Source organism: Labeo rohita, chromosome 16 (assembly GCF_022985175.1).
Source record: "Labeo rohita strain BAU-BD-2019 chromosome 16, IGBB_LRoh.1.0, whole genome shotgun sequence".
NCBI classification, from domain to species: domain Eukaryota; kingdom Metazoa; phylum Chordata; class Actinopteri; order Cypriniformes; family Cyprinidae; genus Labeo; species Labeo rohita.
This window is the reverse complement of record NC_066884.1, coordinates 9,897,309-9,919,074: the sequence shown is the minus strand read 5'-3', so window position 1 is coordinate 9,919,074 and position 21,766 is coordinate 9,897,309. Positions and strand designations below refer to the sequence as shown.

Genomic DNA, 21,766 nt, shown 5'->3' with positions numbered 1-21,766 from the left:
TTTTTAAAGTCAGAATGATGATCTGCATTTTATTAAACATTAAATTCTTTACAAAAAAAAAAAAGCAATTTAGAAGTTATTTATTATAGGACCCCAAAACGTGGATGGAATCACAGAATCCAGTCCTAAAAATGGAATTTACTGTATAACGCAGAATGTCATGGAATTTGCCAGGTTTCAGATGAATAAAACAAAACTAGGTCAGTACACTTAAATCAAAATGCTTGTCTGTGAATATTAAGCCACAGAAATACTATTAGACTGTGTGAATGAATGGCAGACACACGGTTTCGTTTACTACACATATACTTAAGCACTCAATATATGAGTAGGTGAACACACAGACGTAACTGAGCTAAAAGATGACATCATTGAATTCAATGATGAACTGCCTTTAACTGAAAATTGAGTGTTTACTGTTGTCCTTTTGCATTATTGATGCACTATTTCCTATTTAATACTGTACAGCTGCTTTGTCACAATTCTGTATTGTTAAAGGTGGTATATAAATAAAGGTGACTTGACTAAAGGTGACGTAACCTACAGAACTGCTCTGAAAGTCACTTCATGAGCATTTTACTATTTCTTTTGAGAAAAATGACCATATCATATCATTCAAACAGAAACCTGAAGTAAAACTCAAATAAAAGTTCGGTACTGATAGTACTACTACTACTACTTACTACTACTACTAATAATAATTAATTTATTATTAAAATATTCTTAAGGAATTTTTAACCAGAAAAATAATTTACTAGAATTTACTTACCAGAAAAATGTAAATACACAACACAGTATTTCTGAAAAGAGTTAAAAAAAAAAAAAAACATATAATAATAAAAAAAAATTTTTTTTAAGAAAATCAATTAGTCAGATATGCTTTCGATAATAAAAATCTTGTGAAACCATAAAAACGAAAAATTAATGGAAAGCAGAATTTAGTAAAAATAAAACTGAATTTTAGAAAAAATAAATAAAACGTATTTCATGGGGCCTTAAAAAGTCATTTCTATTAAACTGTTTTTTGTTTTTTTTGCTGTTAAATTGTATAAGTTTCATGATTTCAACTGATTAGACATGCTTTTGATTAATACTGTTTTATTTAACCATTAAAATACAGTCTAGAAAAATTTAAACGGACAAAAGTAAATATTCATGCATTAGGAAACCTGTATCTTTTTAAAATATAGAAAATGTAACACTAATTTAGTAAATGCCTTAATGCTGTTTTGTATACATGTGACCCTGGACCACAAAACCAGTCATAAGGGTTCATTTTTGACTACATAAGGGTTAATTAGAGCTGAATAAATAAGCTTTCCATTGATGTATGGTTTGTTAGGATGGAACTATATTAGGCCGAGATGCAACTATTTCAAAATCTGAAATGTAAGTGTGCAGAAAAAAAAATATTGAGAAAATCGTCTTTAAATTTGTCCAAATGAAGCTCTTAGCAATGCATATTACTAATGAAAAATTAAGTTAAGATACATTTACAGTAGGAAATTTTCAAAATATCTTCATGGAACATGAAGATACTTAATATCCTAATGATTTTTGGCATAAAAGAAAAATCATTTTGGCCCATAAAACGTATTGTTGGCCATAGCTACAAATATACCTGTTTGCCGTCCAGGGTCACATGCGTTTACTTTCTTTGTTTACCAGATCTGTTTTAATTTATTAGACAGAACTGTTAAACAGAGACTGTATGCTAATGAAGATTACGGAGCTAATGTGTTCAGGTGCTGGTGTTTTCAGCACTGTCAAAATAAAAGTCCCACTTCAAAACACAGCTGAAGCCAATTCTAAAGACTGCTTATTATTGTCAGTTAAACTGGAAATAATAATATTAATGAGCTGACTAATAGACGCAAACATGAAGAGGTCACAAACCCAGATCGAGTTGCAGTAGCATCAGGGATGCAAACAAGACAGATGAATGGCACTACAATAACTGGTGCCATTTTAAACCTTCCTAATTATCATGTCACTTTCCTCTATTTTCTAACAATGCCTTGAATAGGTTACGCTAAGCACAGAAAAAGGTGACCGATGCTTGGCCTCCTCTCCTCCTTTTTGAGACTAATTAATACGACTACTTATATTCAAGGCCAGCCGGAGGCAACAAGGGCCCTGTGGTCCCTGAAACATTATAATTCTCCTCGTATTCTCCAATAAAAGTAGAATCTTATTCAGATATACAAGACAGCAGCTCAACTCCACAGGCGGCTCAGAGATAAGTGGCACTCAAATGCTTCTTCAGATCAGAATGCACGTCACAGACAATGCCCCCCGGTCAGGGAGATACAGGATGAAAGCTCAATTAACACAAGGGTGGATGGATAATGCCATATGGATAGAGAGAGCAGAGTCCGAGATAAGAGTGGGATTCAAAGAAAATGGGGGAACGGTAAAACAGAAATATGAGCTTTGCGTTGCTGATATTATTTCTGTTGCGCAAACAGAACATAGGGGTTAGATGTGGGCAATATGATCAAACTCATTTCACGGTATGACTCATTTTATATCGCAAGAGATGGGAGGGAAAAAAAAAAAAAAAAGATTTCAGAGTGTGGCAATATTTTACAATATTCTCAAATCCAACTCACTCATATTAGGTCAACAAACTATATATTGTTTCTAATGAGCTAAACAGAAATATGTTTTACCTTATGATTTAAAAAAAAAAAAATATATATATATATATTATATTATATTATGTTACATTACATATACACATTTTATATATATATATATAAAATATATATATATATATAAAAAATATATATATATATATAAAAAATAACACATTTTTTTTTTTTTTACAATTACAACTGTTACAATTGTAACCATTACAACTAAACGTTATATTAACAGGGCTCATACAGATACTGTAAAATAAAATCACAGGATTTTCAGGGACTTTAAGCACTACTTTTAATTTTCAAGGACTTTAATCAAAGATTTAACTTATGGTTTGACGTTTTCTACCTTTAAAAAAAAAAAAATCAATCTCAAAAAAAGATTTCCGATCCGAAGTCCCAATCTGAATCAAAAGATTCACGATCCATGCTCTTAAGTCCTGAACTGAATAATGTTCTGAATAATAATCATTTCAGATCACGACTTGCACGGTTCGTGAATCATTCAATTTGCACAATGATTCAAAAATCTGCTCTGAAGTTCCGATCTAAATCAAATGAATTTGCGATACGCACTCTGAAGACCCAATCTGAATCTAATGATTCGCGATACGCGACTTGAGGTTCCAATCCAAATCAACTGATTCGCAATACACAAAGTTCCATTCTAAATCAAATGATTCACGTCTTGAGGTTCCAATCTAAATCAATTGATATGCGATACGCAAAGTTCCGATCTGTGTCAAATGATTTGCGCAACCTGCTCCGAAGTCCTGATTTAATTCAAATGATTTGCGACATGTGATTTGAAGGCTCGAACTGAATCAAATGAATCATGATCTGATTGGAGCAGTTCAAAACAGTAGTAAATCATGTTGCGATGCAATGTTTTTTTAAAATCATTACAAACGATGTCAAAATTCGAAAATGAATGGCTCTTTTAATTTGATCTGGTTTCTGCTAATGAATCACTTGAATTGAAAATAAGTTACAAGTTTGAATCAATTTGAGCGGTTCCATCTTAAATGTCTCAGTCAAGTGATTTGGTTCATCTGTTTCTCTTTTTGCATCTTTAGCCATGTTCACAAGACACTGTTCAAACTACTACAGGTTTAGCTTTATAGTTTTATGACGTTAACTAAAAAAAATCTTGTAACATGAATTTTGCGTGAAAAGATATGCGCTTATTCAAAAAAAAAAAAAAAAGGAAACACTAATTTCATAGATACATTGTCTTTTAATAATTCAAGCACTTTAAGTACCTCATCAGGAATACTGCCAATTTCAAGGATTTTTTAGGCCTTCAATTTCAAAAAGTCAAATTCAAGTACTTCAAGCACTTTAAGCACCTTGTACGAACCCTGTATTAAATATATTAAACACTATCCAAAATAACACTTATTACTTAAATGTCCTTTTATTATACATGAATAAATAAAATATAAAAAGATTATTTTCTTTTTATTGGTTATTATGGGTAAATCAAGAGATCATTCATGACTAATTAAATGTCTCACATTATGTAACAACTGACAAAAAATAAAAATAATAAAACTAACGAGTATTCGTGCAATGTGGCTATATATCAGCATGTCTGTGATTTGGCCGCAGGCTCGAAGAACAAATGATATCTCATGTTTAACCACTATAGAGACACCAGAGCCAATAGACGTTATCTTTATTAACAAACCGCATATTTGAAGTCCAAACAAGTACATTCTTGCCTAAAAAAAAAAACAAACAAAAAAAAACTACATTCAGTGACACAGTTCCTCTCAGCCAATCAGATTCAAGGACCAGAAAGAACAGATTTGATTTGCCACATCCAAAGCTGATTGTAAATATGTCTGCAGCACAATAAGTACATTAATTTTCACCCTGACATGTTCAGGTCTTCCTCTGCATTTAAACTTTACTCCCTGAATTTTGTTTCGAGTAAATACCGTAAGCGGTTCCCGCCCACTGACAGAAGCTAAAGCACATCTTCCGCGATATATAGAGCATATAAAAATCGGTTGACACATTTGGACTTTCATTCCAGCCCTAATAGCAGCCTTTGTTATCTGCCTTGAGAGGTTGAAAGAAGTGCACAAGCCAAAGCAAGAGAGAGAAAAACGATAGACAGAGAATACACCAGAGGAATTAAGAGTAGAAAAGCAGAACAGGAAACGCAGCACTCCAGCATCCAAAAATGAGAAAGGACAGAGCAGGCTCGGGGCAGTGCGCTGGATCTAAATGAGACACCCAGAGAACCAAAGTGTGTGTGTTGCACTGAAATTATCTGGACATGAAACAATTACTCATTTGAGCTCTCAAATCAATGAAGCTCCTGGCTGGAAAGCAGAGGGGGAAAAAAAGCTGGTTGAACAAAGCAATGAAAGTAAGGTGCTCTCAGAGTTATTACAATTTTTAAACACTTATGATGCTCAATCAAGCTCCAAACCATTTTGAATGGTGTTATTTAAAGAGACAGGATGAATTAAGTTCCCTGAAACCCGCATTCAGACAAAACTCAATCACCTGATGCAACTGCAGGTAGCATTGCATTTCAAAAGCCTGTAGGTGCTTATTTCAGCATGTGACTTATCTTCTATGGTTCAAGTCCTAGAATATATTATTAAAATATCTTGCATTCTGAACAACCAGGCTCGGATCTACGACTGAGCCAATTTGCACCCAGGAAACCAATAACCCAGAGGGACCTGCATCCCAATCTCTACAAAGGGACTTGAGCACTCAGACTCACAGTTAAAAGCTTCTCAACATTCATATGACTAACAGTGCTGGAAAATCAATCTGAGCCAATGCACGCCTGCCAGCAAAAAAGAAAAACTCCTCCTGCATGTCAAAGTAGATTACTGAAAGAGAGCACACAATAGCCTGAGAGGTGTCAATGCCACACTTGAGAGGACAGTCGCATGTGCGCCGGCAAACAAAAGGTAAACAAAATGGATTGCAAGAATGGAATCTCTTATTCACAGCATAATACAGATTTAATTTGTAATATGCAATCAGTGGGTTACATCAGAGACGATTTGAATGCTCTCTGACTGCAGGAAAAGGCCGAAAAGACTAAAAAGGATTGGCAGAAATTATGCAAGCAGACCGATGACGCAAGCTTGAGTTAAAAAAAAAATAAAATGTGGGTTTGTTGCTGTTATGCACACCTATTCATATCTTAACACCTATTAATTCATTAAGGGTGAAGTGAATAATTTCTAAAATGCAAAAACACACTGTTCGGCCAAACTGATTTCTCAAATTTATGCAACTGGTTCAGGCCAATTCTACTGAGGCTGCTTAAACAAGCAAAGGCAAGAGAAATTATTTTAATGCTAAAAACACACAAAACACTTCAGTATTAACATGCCAACAGACTTGCCCAAGAGTGCAACACCAACATAAGGAACAAAGCAGCATCATGCTAAATAAATTATTGCGCCATTTCTGGCTTTGCTGTGTGTTTTATGAACGCTCTGAATAGAAATGGGCTAATGACACAAGTACGGATGGCCGAGCCATTATATGTAAATGGCTTAGAAAATCATCCCAATAAAATTCAGAAAGGCCATTAGCAAACAGAAAAACCCGGTTTGCTAATTAAATCTACTCATGCAAGTGGTGCAGTCCATTTATGTTTCCACTCCATGAGAGCACATTCTTGAACATGTATATGAATGACTATGTGCAGATTTAAGGGGTGTTCGCACATATAGATATTAAATGCCTTGAGGTCATCAAGTCTCTGTGCTGTTGTTTGCTAGTAGGCGTTCCTACCGGACTGCAGTGTCCAACTTTATCAGGCGGACTGTAAAAACCTACTTCCTACACAAACAAGCTGTCTGGCCCACACAAAGCAACCAAATACCGTTTATTTCGCGTTTATGTGATGTTCAGGGAGCACAATAATAGACCACATAGAGGAATTTCAGTTCTGCTTGTGGTGGTCTTGTTAACATGCTACTGAGTGTCTCAAACAAGCGTCTGAATATCTTTCAAACATCTCAAAGGCACTAATGTTGCAAACTTTAACCAATATTGGGATTATGTGAAGCTTAAGTGCTCGTTGCATCAACCCAGGTACCTTGAAAATGAATTTTTCTTTAAAGGTGGAGAAAAAAAAAAAGTCCCCGTAAGCCTTAACTCTGGACAGTTGCATCAATTCAGTCAATCTGATCAGATTGCTAGATCAAGACAGCACTGGACATTCAGGATATGGATAGCAAACACAAATAAGTGTAATACTGAATAGTAATACTGTACATATAAAATTGAAGTGAAAAGTTTCTGTAATCTGCACAATGTTAATTTTACCGAAATAAAACGGATCATACAAAATGCATGTGACAACAATGATTGTATGATTTTGAGATCCATCTTGGATCAACTGAGAGACTCATATGCAACTATTACAGAAGAAGAATTCAAGAATTCAAATGCTCACTGATGCTCCAGAAGGAAACACAATGCATTAACCAGGGGTGAAAATTTTTGAATTTGAAGATCAGGGTAAATTTAACTTATTTTGTCTTCTGGGAAACATGCAAGTATCTTTTGTAGCTTCTGAAGGGCAGTACAAAATGAAAAAAATATGATATTTAGACAAAAAAAAAAAATTCCGTTCAAAAGTTTACACCCCTCGCTCTTAATGCATTTTGGAGCATCAGTAAGTGTTTGAAGCTTCTGTAATAGTTGCATACGGGTCCCTCAGTTGTCCTCAGGGTGAAAACATGGATCTCAAAATCATACAGTCATTGTTGGAAAGGGTTCACATACACAAAAATGCTGGAAAACCAAAGAATTTGTGGGACATGATGGATCTTTCTGAAGAACAGCAGGCAGTTTAACTGTTCAGGACAAACAAGAGATTCTTCAACTATCATTAAACGAAAAAAAAAAAAACACAGCTGTGGATCATTCAAGTAACAACACAGTATTAAAAATTAAGTTTATGTAAACTTTTGAACGGGGCAATTTCTATAAATTCAACTATTATTTTCTCTTGTAGACTATATGTAAATGTCTTTATGTGAAATATCTTATTCAAATCAGTACTACATTAAAAAAAATAGCATTTATGTTGTATGATGCCTCTTATTTTGGTAAAATAATTAGCATTTTAAAGATTCTGCAAGGTGTACGTAAACTTTTGACTTCAACTGTACATACTGTAATAAGAAACCAATTTTTACAGAAACACTGAAACAAATATTTTATTTGGCCAGAAACCAAAATCCATCTGTATTCAATCTGTATCTGTATTTAAACAATCTGTAATACGCAACTTGCACAAACAAGTAATTTGTTCTTATGCAGCGAGCCACCTCCTAATATTTCAGCTAATAACAAAGTACATATTTCTAATCTAGAATAATAAAAAAAGCACTCAATAAATAGTAATTGAATTTGGTCCTTGAAAACTATTAAGCTCTAACCAAAAACTTATTTCGAGTTGCATCACCAGTAATGACCAAGCTTTACCTTTGTCCATGTTTAACCTAACAAAAAAAAAAAAAACATGACTGGCAGGCATCCAAAAAAAAACAAAAAAAAAACACAACACTATACTCTAGGATGTTCACCTGCTTTGCATGATGTCCTTCCACTGAATATCATTTATTTTAGCTTAGGAGGCTTTTTTAAGCACATAGATAACACTCTTTGATCTTCCATTCAGACTAATGAATGCAGAACACCATGACCCTCAACATTAGCAGTTAAGACTGTAAATCTGAAAATTGAGAGCATACCGTGAAAGGATGTTCATGCTGTTATTCTCTCTATATGCTAAACGCAGCAAAAGTGCTGAAATGCAATCTGGCACACCTCTGATTATACCAATATTGTGTTTAAAGAATCTGTCATGGTGCCCATAAAGTTTGCAATTATGATAAAATCAGAGGCTGACCTAAATTCATAAAGCCTCATTGAGACTTTATATAACAGGCTTTCATAAACAGGTATGCTCTTAACTGAGGGCATAAGGAAATAACTGACAGTAAGCCATACCTTATAGAAAAAGGAAGTGAATGCTTTTGAGTCTCAACTGCATGTAATTACTGCACAAGGGGTTTAATTCAAACCTATGATTCATGAATGGATTCAATACTTCAGTGCTAAAAATACATCACTAGCTCTAAAGAAGAAGTTAAGAGCTTGCATTTGACAGCTCTGTGAATCAAGAGAATTACACTTATCTGCAAACCTGACATTGTTATGAAACATAGGGATATTTTCTGAATAAACTACATATGCACACATTAATAGTATCATGAGGTGGGAACACCACATGGAGTGTCATTTTAACACTTACAACTGATCTAATAGTGTTTCATGTTACTAAAACTTAATTACCAGTGACCCATATTATACTACATAGTGACTACTTATTGTTACATGTAAGCTTATAGTCACTATTGGGTTACATTGTAATAATTAACAACAATAGGTAATGGTAACAAACAGTGAGCCATTTTAAGTATACGTGATCTAACAGAGAAAACACCTTTGTTCAATTTAACTAAATATTATTTGTTAGATACTAGTATTGCTCATTACCCAAAAGTGAAAAAATAACTATTCTGTTATTGCTGGTTAGTGCAAATTTGTCTTTGGACACTATAGTGACGTGTGCTTCAGATAAAATATTCACTTGTAATAGTATCTAGTGCTGCCAAACGATTAATTGCAATTAATCGCATTCAAAATAAAAGTTTCTTTACATAACATACGTGTGTGTACTGTGCATATTTATTATGTATGCATAAATGTATATATATACTTATAAATTATATGAATATAAATATACATGTAAATATTTCAAAATACATACTGTATGTTTATTTATACATGCATAATAAATATACACCGTACACACACGTTATGTAAACAAAAACTTATTTTGGTTGCGATTAATCGTTTGACAGCACTAAACTATTCCAGTTTTACCCCTTACTAATAACAGGAACAAACACTTAGTTGCTAGTTCCTGTTGCAGTTTTCCTAGTACTAACTGACTAGACACTAGTACTAGTGTGTATTACAATTAATAGTTAAAAATGTCACTATCAAAGTAAATAGTACCAGTATGCAGTGAATGAATAACTGAATATATACTGAGACTACTGATGTTCGTTAGCTTTTAGCCACTATTGAATTACGTACTAGTCATTAACAATAAGCAACAGTAGCAAAATGTATTGGAGGACGTTTAGTAAGTAATAAATGCTAAAACGACTTGCAATAAACGCTAATAAATGGATGAACAGTCCATTTCCTCATTTGGACTTTTACGACACCTTGCTGTAATTTTCATTATACCTCAATAGATTGCATTCGTGCTAAATTAAAATAGCATGTTGCTAACGCAAGCGTTATTACTCATTATCAACTACAATCAATTTCGTTTATCTAGGATTATAAAAAGATGGAGGGCAGCTGCCATGCGGTTACGTGTCAAAATTGTCAAGCATGGACGTACCGCACAGAGACAAAACGCTTCCTGAGACAATCACACTCCGATGAATGGAGGATCGCAGCAGCTTTGCGCATCACGCATTGACACTTCATTCACAGCGACATTAATCGTGCAATACATTCCCAAACGTCAGATTAAAAATGCGCCACAAACCCGCCCGCATTTATACTCACCAAGGGTCAAACTCGTGAATGATGCTCTCGAAGCGAATAACTGCGAAAAGTCGCGAGCTGAACCCTGCCAACCAGGCCAGAAAGAGAATGGTGAACGACAGCAAAGACTGCCATCCCGCCGGCTGCGTCAGTCCACCGGACAGGCCTCCTCCGCTGCCGCCGCATCCAGCCGGGGAGTTGGGCCGTCCGTTGCCCGAGACCGAACCTCCGGCGTTGGAGCTCGCTTTGTGCTTACAGTCGGAGGCGGTGTGGTGCTCCGCCATGTTCTGGAGGATTCGGTTAGAAGAGCACTTCCCACCACCACTCACCCCTCTTTCCACCAACCCGCTCCCTCCTCAGCGCCAATATTTCTGCGCAACCAGGCCTTCGCTCCAACTGCAGGTATTTGGCGTTGAGTTTGAACAATCTGGATTTATTTGCAGTAGACTCCGCGTCTGAGTGGCATGCTAACCGGCTTGTACCACTCGGCACACGAGATCCACTGGCAGGAGGGGGGGAATAGGGCGGCGCTGTTCCATACAGCAGGAAGAATCTTTCAGCCTCTCACAGCGAGACAGGTAGAACAAGGCGGGTCACACGCGCGACCCTGTCAGCCAATCCGCTGCAAGCAGAAGTCGTCCATCAGCCAATGAGATCCGGCACAGCCTGGAACGTTGACAAACACAAACGGAAAAACGTTGACAGGAGGTTGGCCAATCGTGACTCTGGGTTTCAATGACGGACACTCGTTGGACCCAATCAGCGTGAAGAACCGTCTCGGCGCTGTATGCGATACACCAATGAAATAAATGAATTTTGCATCAAAAAAATGCTGCCTTTCACACAGGCCACTACGCAAACGATATTTTTATGCGGATGTCAAACGACTGATTTGACATCACGACATAAAGTTTGTGCCGGGATTTTATTGCGTTTTATGTCGAAAAAGGCACACGTTTTACTCTTAAATGTCATTTACTCATCCTCATGCCTTTCCATACGCGTTTTTAGGCACAATGACTGCCTTGGCTACCAGTAAATCCATTACAACTGTAAAGATGCAACGACACTAAATGGCCACTCCTTGTGTCTTACAGAAAAAGTTAAGAGTTTGAAACGATATGTGACCCTGGACCACAAAACCAGTTTTAGGTAGCATGGGTGCATTTGTAGCAATAGCCAAAAATACATTGTATGGGTCAAAACTATCTATTTTTCTTTTATGCCAAAAATCATTAGGATATTAAGTAAGCATCATGTTCCATGAAGATATTTTTGTAAAATTTTTGTAATTTATTTTTTGATTAGTAATATGCAAATAAGGGATTTTCTCAATAATTTGATTTTTTTTTTTTTTTTTGCACCCTCAGATTACAGATTTTCAAATAGTTGTATCTCGGCCAAATATTGTCATATCCTAAGGAACCATGCATCAGTGGAAAGCTTTTATGTATAAATGCTTTTATGTATAAATCTCAGTTTCAAAAAAACAACCCTTATGACTGGTTTTGTGATCCAGGGTCACATATGAGGATGACTAAATAATGAAGCATTTTTTTTATATATATCTTTGATAAAATGTTTGGCATGCTAGATTAACAGTGTGTATTACATTATTGCATGCTGTGTCTGTGTTTGTTATGGCAGATATTGATGCCTGCTTTTGTACACAATACGAACAAATATTGCGCAATAATCCTTGAATAAACTATGAAGCTGCAGCAGTGAAAAGATTTAATGTGGCACCAAGCAGACCAGCTAAACAACATTTTGAGCACACCACAAAAATGTTTTTCAACTGTATTTATATTTTAGAACGTGTAATCATCATAAAACAAAGATAAATGTAAGTGAGAAGCAAAATTGCATAAGATATTTTAGCGAGTTGTAGACTTTCTTGGTCTGAGCTGTCGACATGACAGTTGCTGCTGGTGGGTCCTACGATGAGAATAGAGGCTGTTCCTTGAAGCACATAGTTGGCCACAGGTGTCGCACATAAATTGACTGGATGTTGTCAGTCAGTTTAGCTAAATAAAATGGTGTTCATGGATAATGACATTCTCAACCTGCAAGCACTATACTTTTAAACTAGTTTTATAACCTAAGGTAAGGACAGGATCTTTAATTCATATAATATTTAAGTACATCCATATGGCTTATAAGTGTTTGGAGATAAAAATATCCTATGATAAATCAAAATATCATTTTTTAAATATATTATAGAATTTCGGAAGCCTTCTGCTACATTATTGTACCGCAGGATGGTGATCTGAAATTCACAAAGTGAATTCTTTGCCTTGATCAGGCTCTCTCATATTCTCCTGTATCCCCCCTAAAACATGATCCCAGTTTTAGGCTCAGGCACTGCAAGGTTATGTTTGCTTGAAAAAAACACAATTTTTCAAAAACCACATGCAGTATAGATCATACAGCTTTTTCAAGGTTTTTTGCAGACCGGCATGCAGAAATTGCTGTGGATCAGCTCATGAGACTTCAAAGGCACAGTGGTAAAAATATCAGTTTCAGAACATCATCTTTTACACTGTAGCAAGACATAAAGTTTTAATAGTAAACACACTTATTAACACATTTCCATATGAATTATATTTGTAACCTGACTTTGCTTTATTTCAAGTGTATTACTTCAGAATTTAGCTTAGAGGTCCTGTTTAACAAGGTTGCTATCTGCATTGCATATTCAAGTTATCCATTAATGTGACATTGCAGTCATGGTTTAACAGTGACCATTAAACTAAAAACTAAACCTTTGGTTTATTTAAACATGACTCTATCCACAGTGCAAGATATCAGTCTCTGCAGACGATATCCAACATTAAGCATGTGTCAATATCACTGCATTGAAAAATCAATAGATGCATTTAAGCCAATTGATTTTTGTTAGTCTGTATGTTCTGCTAAGCATCTGGGGGAAAAAGTCTCTTTTTCCTTGCACATGTGGCTTTGGTTATATTGTACACTCAACAGATGTTAGTAAGTTTCCTTTGTGAAAGGAAAAATTAGTTGTGCTCTTTGGTATTTGAATGTAGTCCTTGTTGTATGTCATTTTCATCAGCAAAGTTACAGTGGAAAATTAATTTGGATAGATGTTTAACGTGTTAAAACAAATCACGTTTGCCAAAGGCCTTTTTCAAATGTGTCAAATGTTTGTCAAGTAAGTCTTGGCCTGTTTTGGAACAGCCTCAATGTACCTCTGCTGACACCCACAGTTTTCATCATGCCAATGCACAGCAACCACCTTACTAAAAAGACTACAATGATCAATCTTTAAACTACCAGTCCTCTACAAATATATTGTTGAAATATAGTAATACACAGTTCAAGTCATTGCTGTTAGACTAGGTTGCTTGCTTATTATTTCACACTAATATTGTTTTCAATACAAGTTGGTATGATTCTTTAGGGTCTTCATGAAATGTCTGCTACTTATTTTGGTTAAAATTCCTCAATGGTCATGTAAACAACAGCTCTGTTCAAAGCGACTGTTTCGGTGCATGTCTCTTTAAATGATAATGAGCTACTGCTCACCCCGCCCCTCTCTTCTGTTTTTTTTTGTGTATTTAGTGGTGTATTACCATCAGAAACAAAACTAATCCACTGCTTTTTCAGTTGCTCTGATGTCGGGAGAAAATTAAGACTCTTATGTTCACATCACATTCAACTATAAAGCACCTGCATTGCTTATGATACGTTGTTGCTACAGCTGCAAGCCGAGAAAATGGCGGACAGCAAACAACTGGCTGAGGGTGAAAATATGCTAAGACGACACAGTTCGTTGGCGGCCGTGGGCGGGGCCTGAGCAATATGACATCATACTGCTCAGAAAAATCCAAAAACGGCTTAAAGGAGAAGTCCACTTCCAAAACAAAGATTTACAGATAATGTACTCACCCCCTTGTCACGATTATTTTCATTTAAAAAAAGTACTATTTAAGTACTATTTAAATACTTTTTATTCTCAAATGCTCGTCTTGCCTTGCTGTCTTTGAACTCTGTGTATTCTGGCTCAAGACAGTTAGGGTATGTCGAAAAAAAATTCAATCGTATTTTCTCCCTCAACTTCAAAAATCATTTCAAAATCATTCTACGCTGCAGAAGTATCGACTCAGTCTTTGCAAAGAAAACATGCAAAGAAGATCAAACACCCTGAACAAAAAAGGTAAAGCAGCGATATAGGACAATTTTAAAGTTGAGGGAGAACATGAGATGGGAGTTTTTCGACATACCCTAACTGTCAAAAAACAGTCCATGCAGAGTAAGACAAGACGAGCGTTTGACATTGAAAAGTATATAAATTGTATTACGCTAGATAAGACCCTTCTTTCTCGACTGGGATCGTTTGAAGCTGCATTTAAACTGCATTTTGGAAGTTTAAAATCGGGGGGACCATATCAGTCCATTATATGGAGAAAAACGCTGAAATTGTTTCCTCAGAAAACAATTTCTTTACAACTGAACAAAGAAAGACATGAACATCTTGGATGACAAGGGGGTGAGTACATTGAATCTTTGTTTTGAAAGTGGACTTCTTTAATAATTGAGACTGTTTAGGTTTTTTGAGGGTTATAAAAGGAGTGACTGGATTTTCTTATCACTTTAGGATGGTTGTGTTCACACACCGCTAAGACACATTTATATGCCAACACCATGTGAAAGTGAATTTTGCATCCGATGTTCCCTTTAAAATTTATGATTAAATTTAAAAAAATGCAGTTTTACTTCTAATTTTCCTTGATTTTGAGATGTTTACATATTTTTCCTGGAATTAAAAATATGAATACAGTTCAAGAACATTACATTTTTGTGGTGTGCTCATGGTTTTCTTGTTTGGTCCCATTATTGGATTATACAACTAGCTGTGTTCCTACAGAACGGCACCAGGAACATTTCCGTAATTCCACAAGATCCCTTCTTATTTAAATGCCAAGGCAATTACCCGCTGCAGTCTGACATTAACATCCAGTTCTAACAGTTGTTTCTTTCTCTTTTATTTTCTCCTGTGGTTTCTTTGTCTCAGTGGGAGAATGAATGCAGAAAGTTAAGGCAAAAAACCTGTGTATGAGGAGGTTAAATATAATCAGATGGTTCCTCAGTGAGGCGACTTACCTACTGGTGACTCATATGAGTTGCTTGGGATGGAGGCAGATAATGAGCCGGAGTGTGTATCTGTTCAAGAGACGAAAAAGCAGCTGTGAAGGACTGCTATTCTCATGTGTGTTCATTTATTGGGCTGTTCCATTTATTGTGAATGATCCAACTAAGATCACAGTGCTCCAGGCCTTTATTTCTCTGAAGACAGCTGCAGCTATCGGCAGAAGAAACTACTGATGCCGGCATCTCAGATTAAGTGCTTGCTTTGATTTATCATTCATTTGCTTGTTTATTAGTGGTTCGTTCATAAGAATTCAAATTCAGAGCACTGTTTGTGCTATACAGACATGGATGACATCTCAAATCATGCAGGTTGAAGACTATAAGAAATCATACTTACAGATTGCCAATAAAACAGAAAAAAATATTGAAAATGGAACTTGTGATGTCTGGTTGTGGCCTTTTTTTAATTAACAGAATAGTTTATCATTTACTCACCATTATGTCTTTCCAAACCTTTCTTTCTCCTGCGGAACACAAAAAAACGACATTTCTAGGTCATTTCCAGACTTCTAGTTTTGGTTGAATGCTCTTTTTAACTTAACCCTCTGGTGCTGTTCACTCATTTTGACCAAAAAAGTGTATGTTTTGGTTTCTAAAAGAGGGTTTGCACTTATGTCACAGTTTGATCAGTTACCCGGATGCGTGGCCATATTGGAGATACTCGGATGTAAACAACAGCAAACACTGTTGATGTACTACTGAATACATTGTTCTGATAATTTATGTTGTCTAAACCACAGAAAAAAAATGTGTGGAAGCTGCTAAATCATATGTGACCCTGGACCACAAAACCAGTCTAAAGCCGCTGGGGTATATTTGTAGCAATAGCCAAAAATACACTGTATGGGTCAAAATGATCGATTTTTCTTTTATGCCAAAAATCATTAGGATATTAAGTAAAGATCATGTTCCATGAAGATATTTTGTAAAACTCCTACTGTAAATAAATGAAAACTTAATTTTTGATTAGTAATATGCATTGCTAAGAACTTCATTTGGACAACTTTAAAGGTGATTTTCTCAATATTTTGATTTTTCTGCACCCTCAGATTCCAGATTTTCAAATAGTTGTATCTTGACCAAATATTATCCTATCCTAACAAACCATACATCAATGGAAAGCTTATTTATTCAGCATTCAGATGATGTATAAATCTCAATTTTGAAAAACTGATCCTTATGACTGGTTTTGTAATCCAGGGTCACAAATAGCAAGCAGGAAAGGGCGCAGTATTTTGACAAACTAAAGTTTATATGTGGTAATGATACCTACAAGCTGTATTAATTAAGATATTAGCCTAATATTTCACCTACCTGACCGGAAATGATAAGAAAACAAATGTCTTGATAACTTTTCCCTGGTCCAACTGATTACTACAGCCCAAAACATGACAATAACTGACCATTTTCAGCAGCAATAATCAACAAAATATGCGAGTTTTGTACAGTTCCATGGCATTGTTTACATTCAGTGCCGTCAATATGGCCGATTGATGACTTGTTGTTCTGCTAATGTTAATATGTTGTTATGCTAATACTTTGTTATGTTGTCTAAACCATGGGGGGGAAACGTATGGAAACTGCTAAATCGTATAGAAAAGGACTTAGTAAGCAGGAAACGACACAATATAACTAAAGTTAATAGGTGGTAATGATATGTACAAGCAGTATAAATTAAAATAAAGATTTTAGCCTAGTATGTCACCTAGCTGACTGGAAATGATGAGAACAAACACGAATGTTGTCAAGATTTTGCCCTGGAAATCCTGGTTCAGTTTGGCCAACCACAAACGCCTTTTGTTCCTCAGACAGGTTTTTGCACTCTTCTCCTTGATTTGTTATAACTTTTGGCAGTCTATAGTACTCCAAATGTTTTTCCAGGTCCTACCGATTAGTACAGCCCAAAACATGACAATTTGACCATTTTCAGCAGCAATACTTAGCAAAATGTGCTAGTTTCATCCGGTTTAGTGGCATTGTTTATGTTGAGTTCTGCCAATATGGCCAACTGATGATGCACCGTGAAAACACTCACAGGTTTCGGCACTATTTGTTTTATTTATTTACAACTTTATTGCCATTTAATTATTTCAAAGCTAACTGTGCATCATGCAAGCCTCCATTAGATGTTGGTGACCAGACTGCAGTATTGTGTCGTATTGGTCATGTACAAAACGGCATGACATATTCAATAATCTACTCTGCCACTACTCGCATACATTGATCTATCTCTACATCTGCAGTTACATCTCACAAAATAACATACTAGCAGTGTGGAAAGGCTCTGTTTGTCTTCATTAGGTGGCCTTCTGCTGTAAAACTGCTTTCCAATTTCTCATCGGCGTCTCCAGTTACACTATAATGGACTGGAGGACGGAAGTGCTGGAGAAGATGTTAGACTCATCTGTAGAGACAGCGAGGCACTTACGGCGACAGTCCAAAGCTCTGCACACAGACTCATAATTACTAATCATCACTGTGATTTGGCTTTCTACCAAACTGGATTTGGAATTTACTAAGGAAATGACTACTTGATAATGCTTTAAAAAAATTGTTTTTAAAGCTTTCTTATCAAATGCATTATTTACAAATGAATTTACAGAGGAATTACAGAGCGTAGCTATATGTGTTTAAACGTCATTGTCGTATTTATTTATTTATTTACAGTTTTTCTCAGTCGCTTTGGTGCATTTCTCAAATCTGAAATGAAATTCTCAAAACTACTTTTTCAACCTCCACATCATCTAGTCACTTGTGCACATCATAATAGCAGTTTCTCATTCTTTTGAACATATTGCGATTGCTTTGGTACATTCATGCAATTGATTATGTACATTTGTCTGCGTTTTCCTACATTATCAGTTGCTAATGTCATGTTGCTCAAAATGTATTATATAGTTCTCTGTGCAATAGTCTTACCCCTCAAAACATCTAGTCATTAGTTCATCGTATAAGTCATTAAATGCAAAATGGTTGATATAGTTGTCATAAACTGTCAAGTATATTTTCTACACATTCCTGTTAGTCTATTTGTAAATTTGCCACGCATCTTGACTTTCACTAATAAGGGAATGCAGATTAACCAATTACAAACCAGTTCTCTAAAATTCCTCATACAGTGCTGTGTGCAAAAGCAAAGTTCTGCCTAAGGGGTGATTTCTGTGTTTGTCTTTCTAATTTTGTATTTTCGCTTTTGTGCATCTGCCATGTACAAACATCTGACAGACATCTCTAAGATGTCAGTTTTACATACACTCTAAATCATAAACATCTTAAGGTAAAGACATCTAATAAAAGTCTATTTGACACCTGGTAGGAAACGTGCAGGTGAGCGAACACTCTAAAAAATAAATCTTGCAGATGTAAATGTAGACATAAAATAGACGTCTTAGTGATGTACGTGTACTATCAGAGATATTTATTTTTCTTGTCTATCACAATGACTCTGTAATGTGTGTTATTTTCTTCTTTTTTTTTTGTCCTATCCAGTCTCTTTCAATCAATATCTCACATACAGTAATGTGTACATTTGTACTTTTTAAATGGATATATGGCACATATAAGAATTGCAGCCTTCTGCATTTCAATACAGTAACTGGCATGCAAAATATTGCCATAGTTTACATCAGGTAATGCTAATAGAGTACACTGTTTGATTGACAACATGACTAAACATTTTGACTATCTTGTTTGTGAACAATGACACAAGGACTTTTCATTCTGATGGCACTGATATGTTCATTGACATGCATACTTACTTTTGATAGATGAACTGAAGATTTTGAGTAAGTTACAGGCTTTTGCAGGTAATCCATTGTGTTGTTATTTGTATGAATTGTTTTGAGAAATGCACATACTTCTTTGCAAATGTTAAGGATGATTTAAAAATGCACCAAAGCGACTGAGAAAAACTGTAAATAGTTAAAACACACTTTTAAATCTCCAAAGATTTAGCGTTTGCATATCTCTCTTTTTATGGCACAGCTCCCTCTAGTGGCCGAAGCTAGACAGGACATCATCGGATGTAAATTAAGTCTTTTTAAACCGATGCAAACATGGGTTTCTAAGGTCAAAAGAACGGATGCTTTTCTCCATTCTGACTCAGAATAAAGAAGTTAACCATAACCACACATATATAAAGAAAAAACACTGTGTTTTCACCAAGACAGTAATAATACTGTTGTAATTCTAGGTACATATGGCAACGTACTAAACCAAATTCACTTATGAGGGTATTTAACAATGACCAAAAGAGGGCGGTGTAGTGCACTACAGCGTCAGAAACTCTTGTGCCCATACACAGATTTTTCTCAGGAACATCACTCACTGAAGTAAAACAAAGTCAAATCCTCAGATCTCTGACAACAAAGGGGGTTGATTTAGTGGTTTAGTGTGGGAACGGAAGAGTTTAGCAAACAAACAATGTCTGTGGAGCAGGCTGCATATGGCAGAAATACAAAGTTTTGGATTTGGGATTTAGTTGTGAGAAGTTAGAAAAGAAGACAAAAACCCCTCTGTCACCTCTCTGCCAGGTGATCTTGTGTTGAACTGTGCCAACTATTTATTTCTTGTTTTGGTTTGGTTTTGATGGTTTACCTCATTGGTATTTGATTGTCCCTTTAACTTGACTTTTATACAGTACATATTTATGTAAATCATCAGTTAAATGAATGAGTTATCCTATTAAACACATGTCAAAGTCAGACTTTACCAACCAACCAAATAAATAAATAAATATATATGTATATATATATATATAAACACGTGGCTGTATTTATATATACATATAAATATACACATCACACACACACGTATATTATGTAAACAAGCTTTGTTTTGTATGCAATCATTTGTGGTTAATCGATTTGACTGACTGACCAACTGAATTAATGAATTAATAAAATAAATGTAAAAAATTAAATAAATAGTCATTTGTGACTGATTCTCCTTTCAACCCGGCTTATATGCATATATGAACACAAAAACATATTTTAAATGTAATTAATCAATTAATCGATTTGACTGACTGAATAAAAAAATTAATAAATAATCATTTGTGTTTGATTTTCCTTTTAACCTGGCTTATATGCATATATGCAAACAAACTTTTATTTTGGATGCGATTAATCACGATTAATACATTTGAATGACCGACTGAATAAATAAATAAAAAATAAATAAATAGTAATTTGTGTTTAATTCTCATTTCAACCTGTGTTATATGTAAACACAAACTTTTATTTTGGATGTGATTAATCACGATTAATCGATTTGACTGACTGAATAAATAAATAAAGAAATAATTTGTGTTTGATTCTCCTTTCAACCTCGCTTGCATGAAAAAAATAAAATAAAGTTGAGTTGTTTTTTTTTCTTGCATTGTGACATTATTTTCATGACAGTTTAAGCACTTGGCATCTTCAATTCATCAGTTATTTCAGATACTGAAAGTCACTTATTTTGTAGCCCTTAATCTACATTAATTTTCATTGTGGTGTCATCTACTGCAGATAAATTCACCCCTAAATGCCACATAAAATGTCATTTTACATGTCAGTAAGTCACATTTTTGGCTAGGATATGTTGCGACACGGACCAGACCTTATGTGGTTTACAATAATGTTAAATGTGCTTAATGCGTTAAAATTATGTCACAATACCAACAAATCTTCAAGGCCATAAAACAGGCCATTTGACAGTCTGCTTTGTGGTTTCATGTTCTTTTATGACCCAAAGATCATCAAAAATACAATGGAGTCATAATAGTGCTCCAACCGGCAACCCTGTCATTATCCCTGCTACTTCCTTTTTGTTTTGAAGCAAGTCTATGGTGCGTTTGGGCCGTGTGCACTGTGTTCCCCTTGCAGTGTCTATGTCTTATCTGTTATTTGATCTCTGTACCCTCGGGTGGCGCCAGCGATCAAAGAGCATGATGAAACACAGCCTGATGGTGGCTCGCTACCAGACGTCCCGGAAAAAAGGTGAACCTCTTTAAACAGATACTTATCACTCAGCCAGTACGACGTCAACCTGCACATGGACCAGAGTAGGCCTACTCCACTTCAATTGAACTGGTGAAAGAACTGGAGAAGAACCACAGAGACCTTCATGACATTTGGTGTTTCCAGCCAAACATTTAAAAAGCCAGACTTGTTATGGTGGCGTATGTGGCACTCAGGCAAAACGTGATGCTTTGTAAGTTTACAAAAGGAGCAGAGAGCAAGGGGAATCACTAAGAATGAATGAGTCAAAAGATCTTTAGAGACATGTAGCAAATATGTATATAAAATATGTACTGGCCATTTTTAAAAATTAATTTT

General features: G+C 35.4%; 1 protein-coding gene across 1 annotated transcript in view; it reads right to left on the bottom strand.

Moving 5' to 3' along the window:
• The window catches only part of stt3b (STT3 oligosaccharyltransferase complex catalytic subunit B), a 58,352-nt gene extending 47,536 nt beyond the window's left edge, over positions 1–10,816 (bottom strand). The window contains exon 1 of the mRNA XM_051131627.1: positions 10,296–10,816. Within this exon, the coding sequence (XP_050987584.1) occupies positions 10,296–10,558 (263 nt within the window). The 5' untranslated portion in view covers positions 10,559–10,816. The remainder of the gene's footprint in view (positions 1–10,295) is intronic.
• Between the last annotated feature and the right edge of the window lie 10,950 nt (positions 10,817–21,766).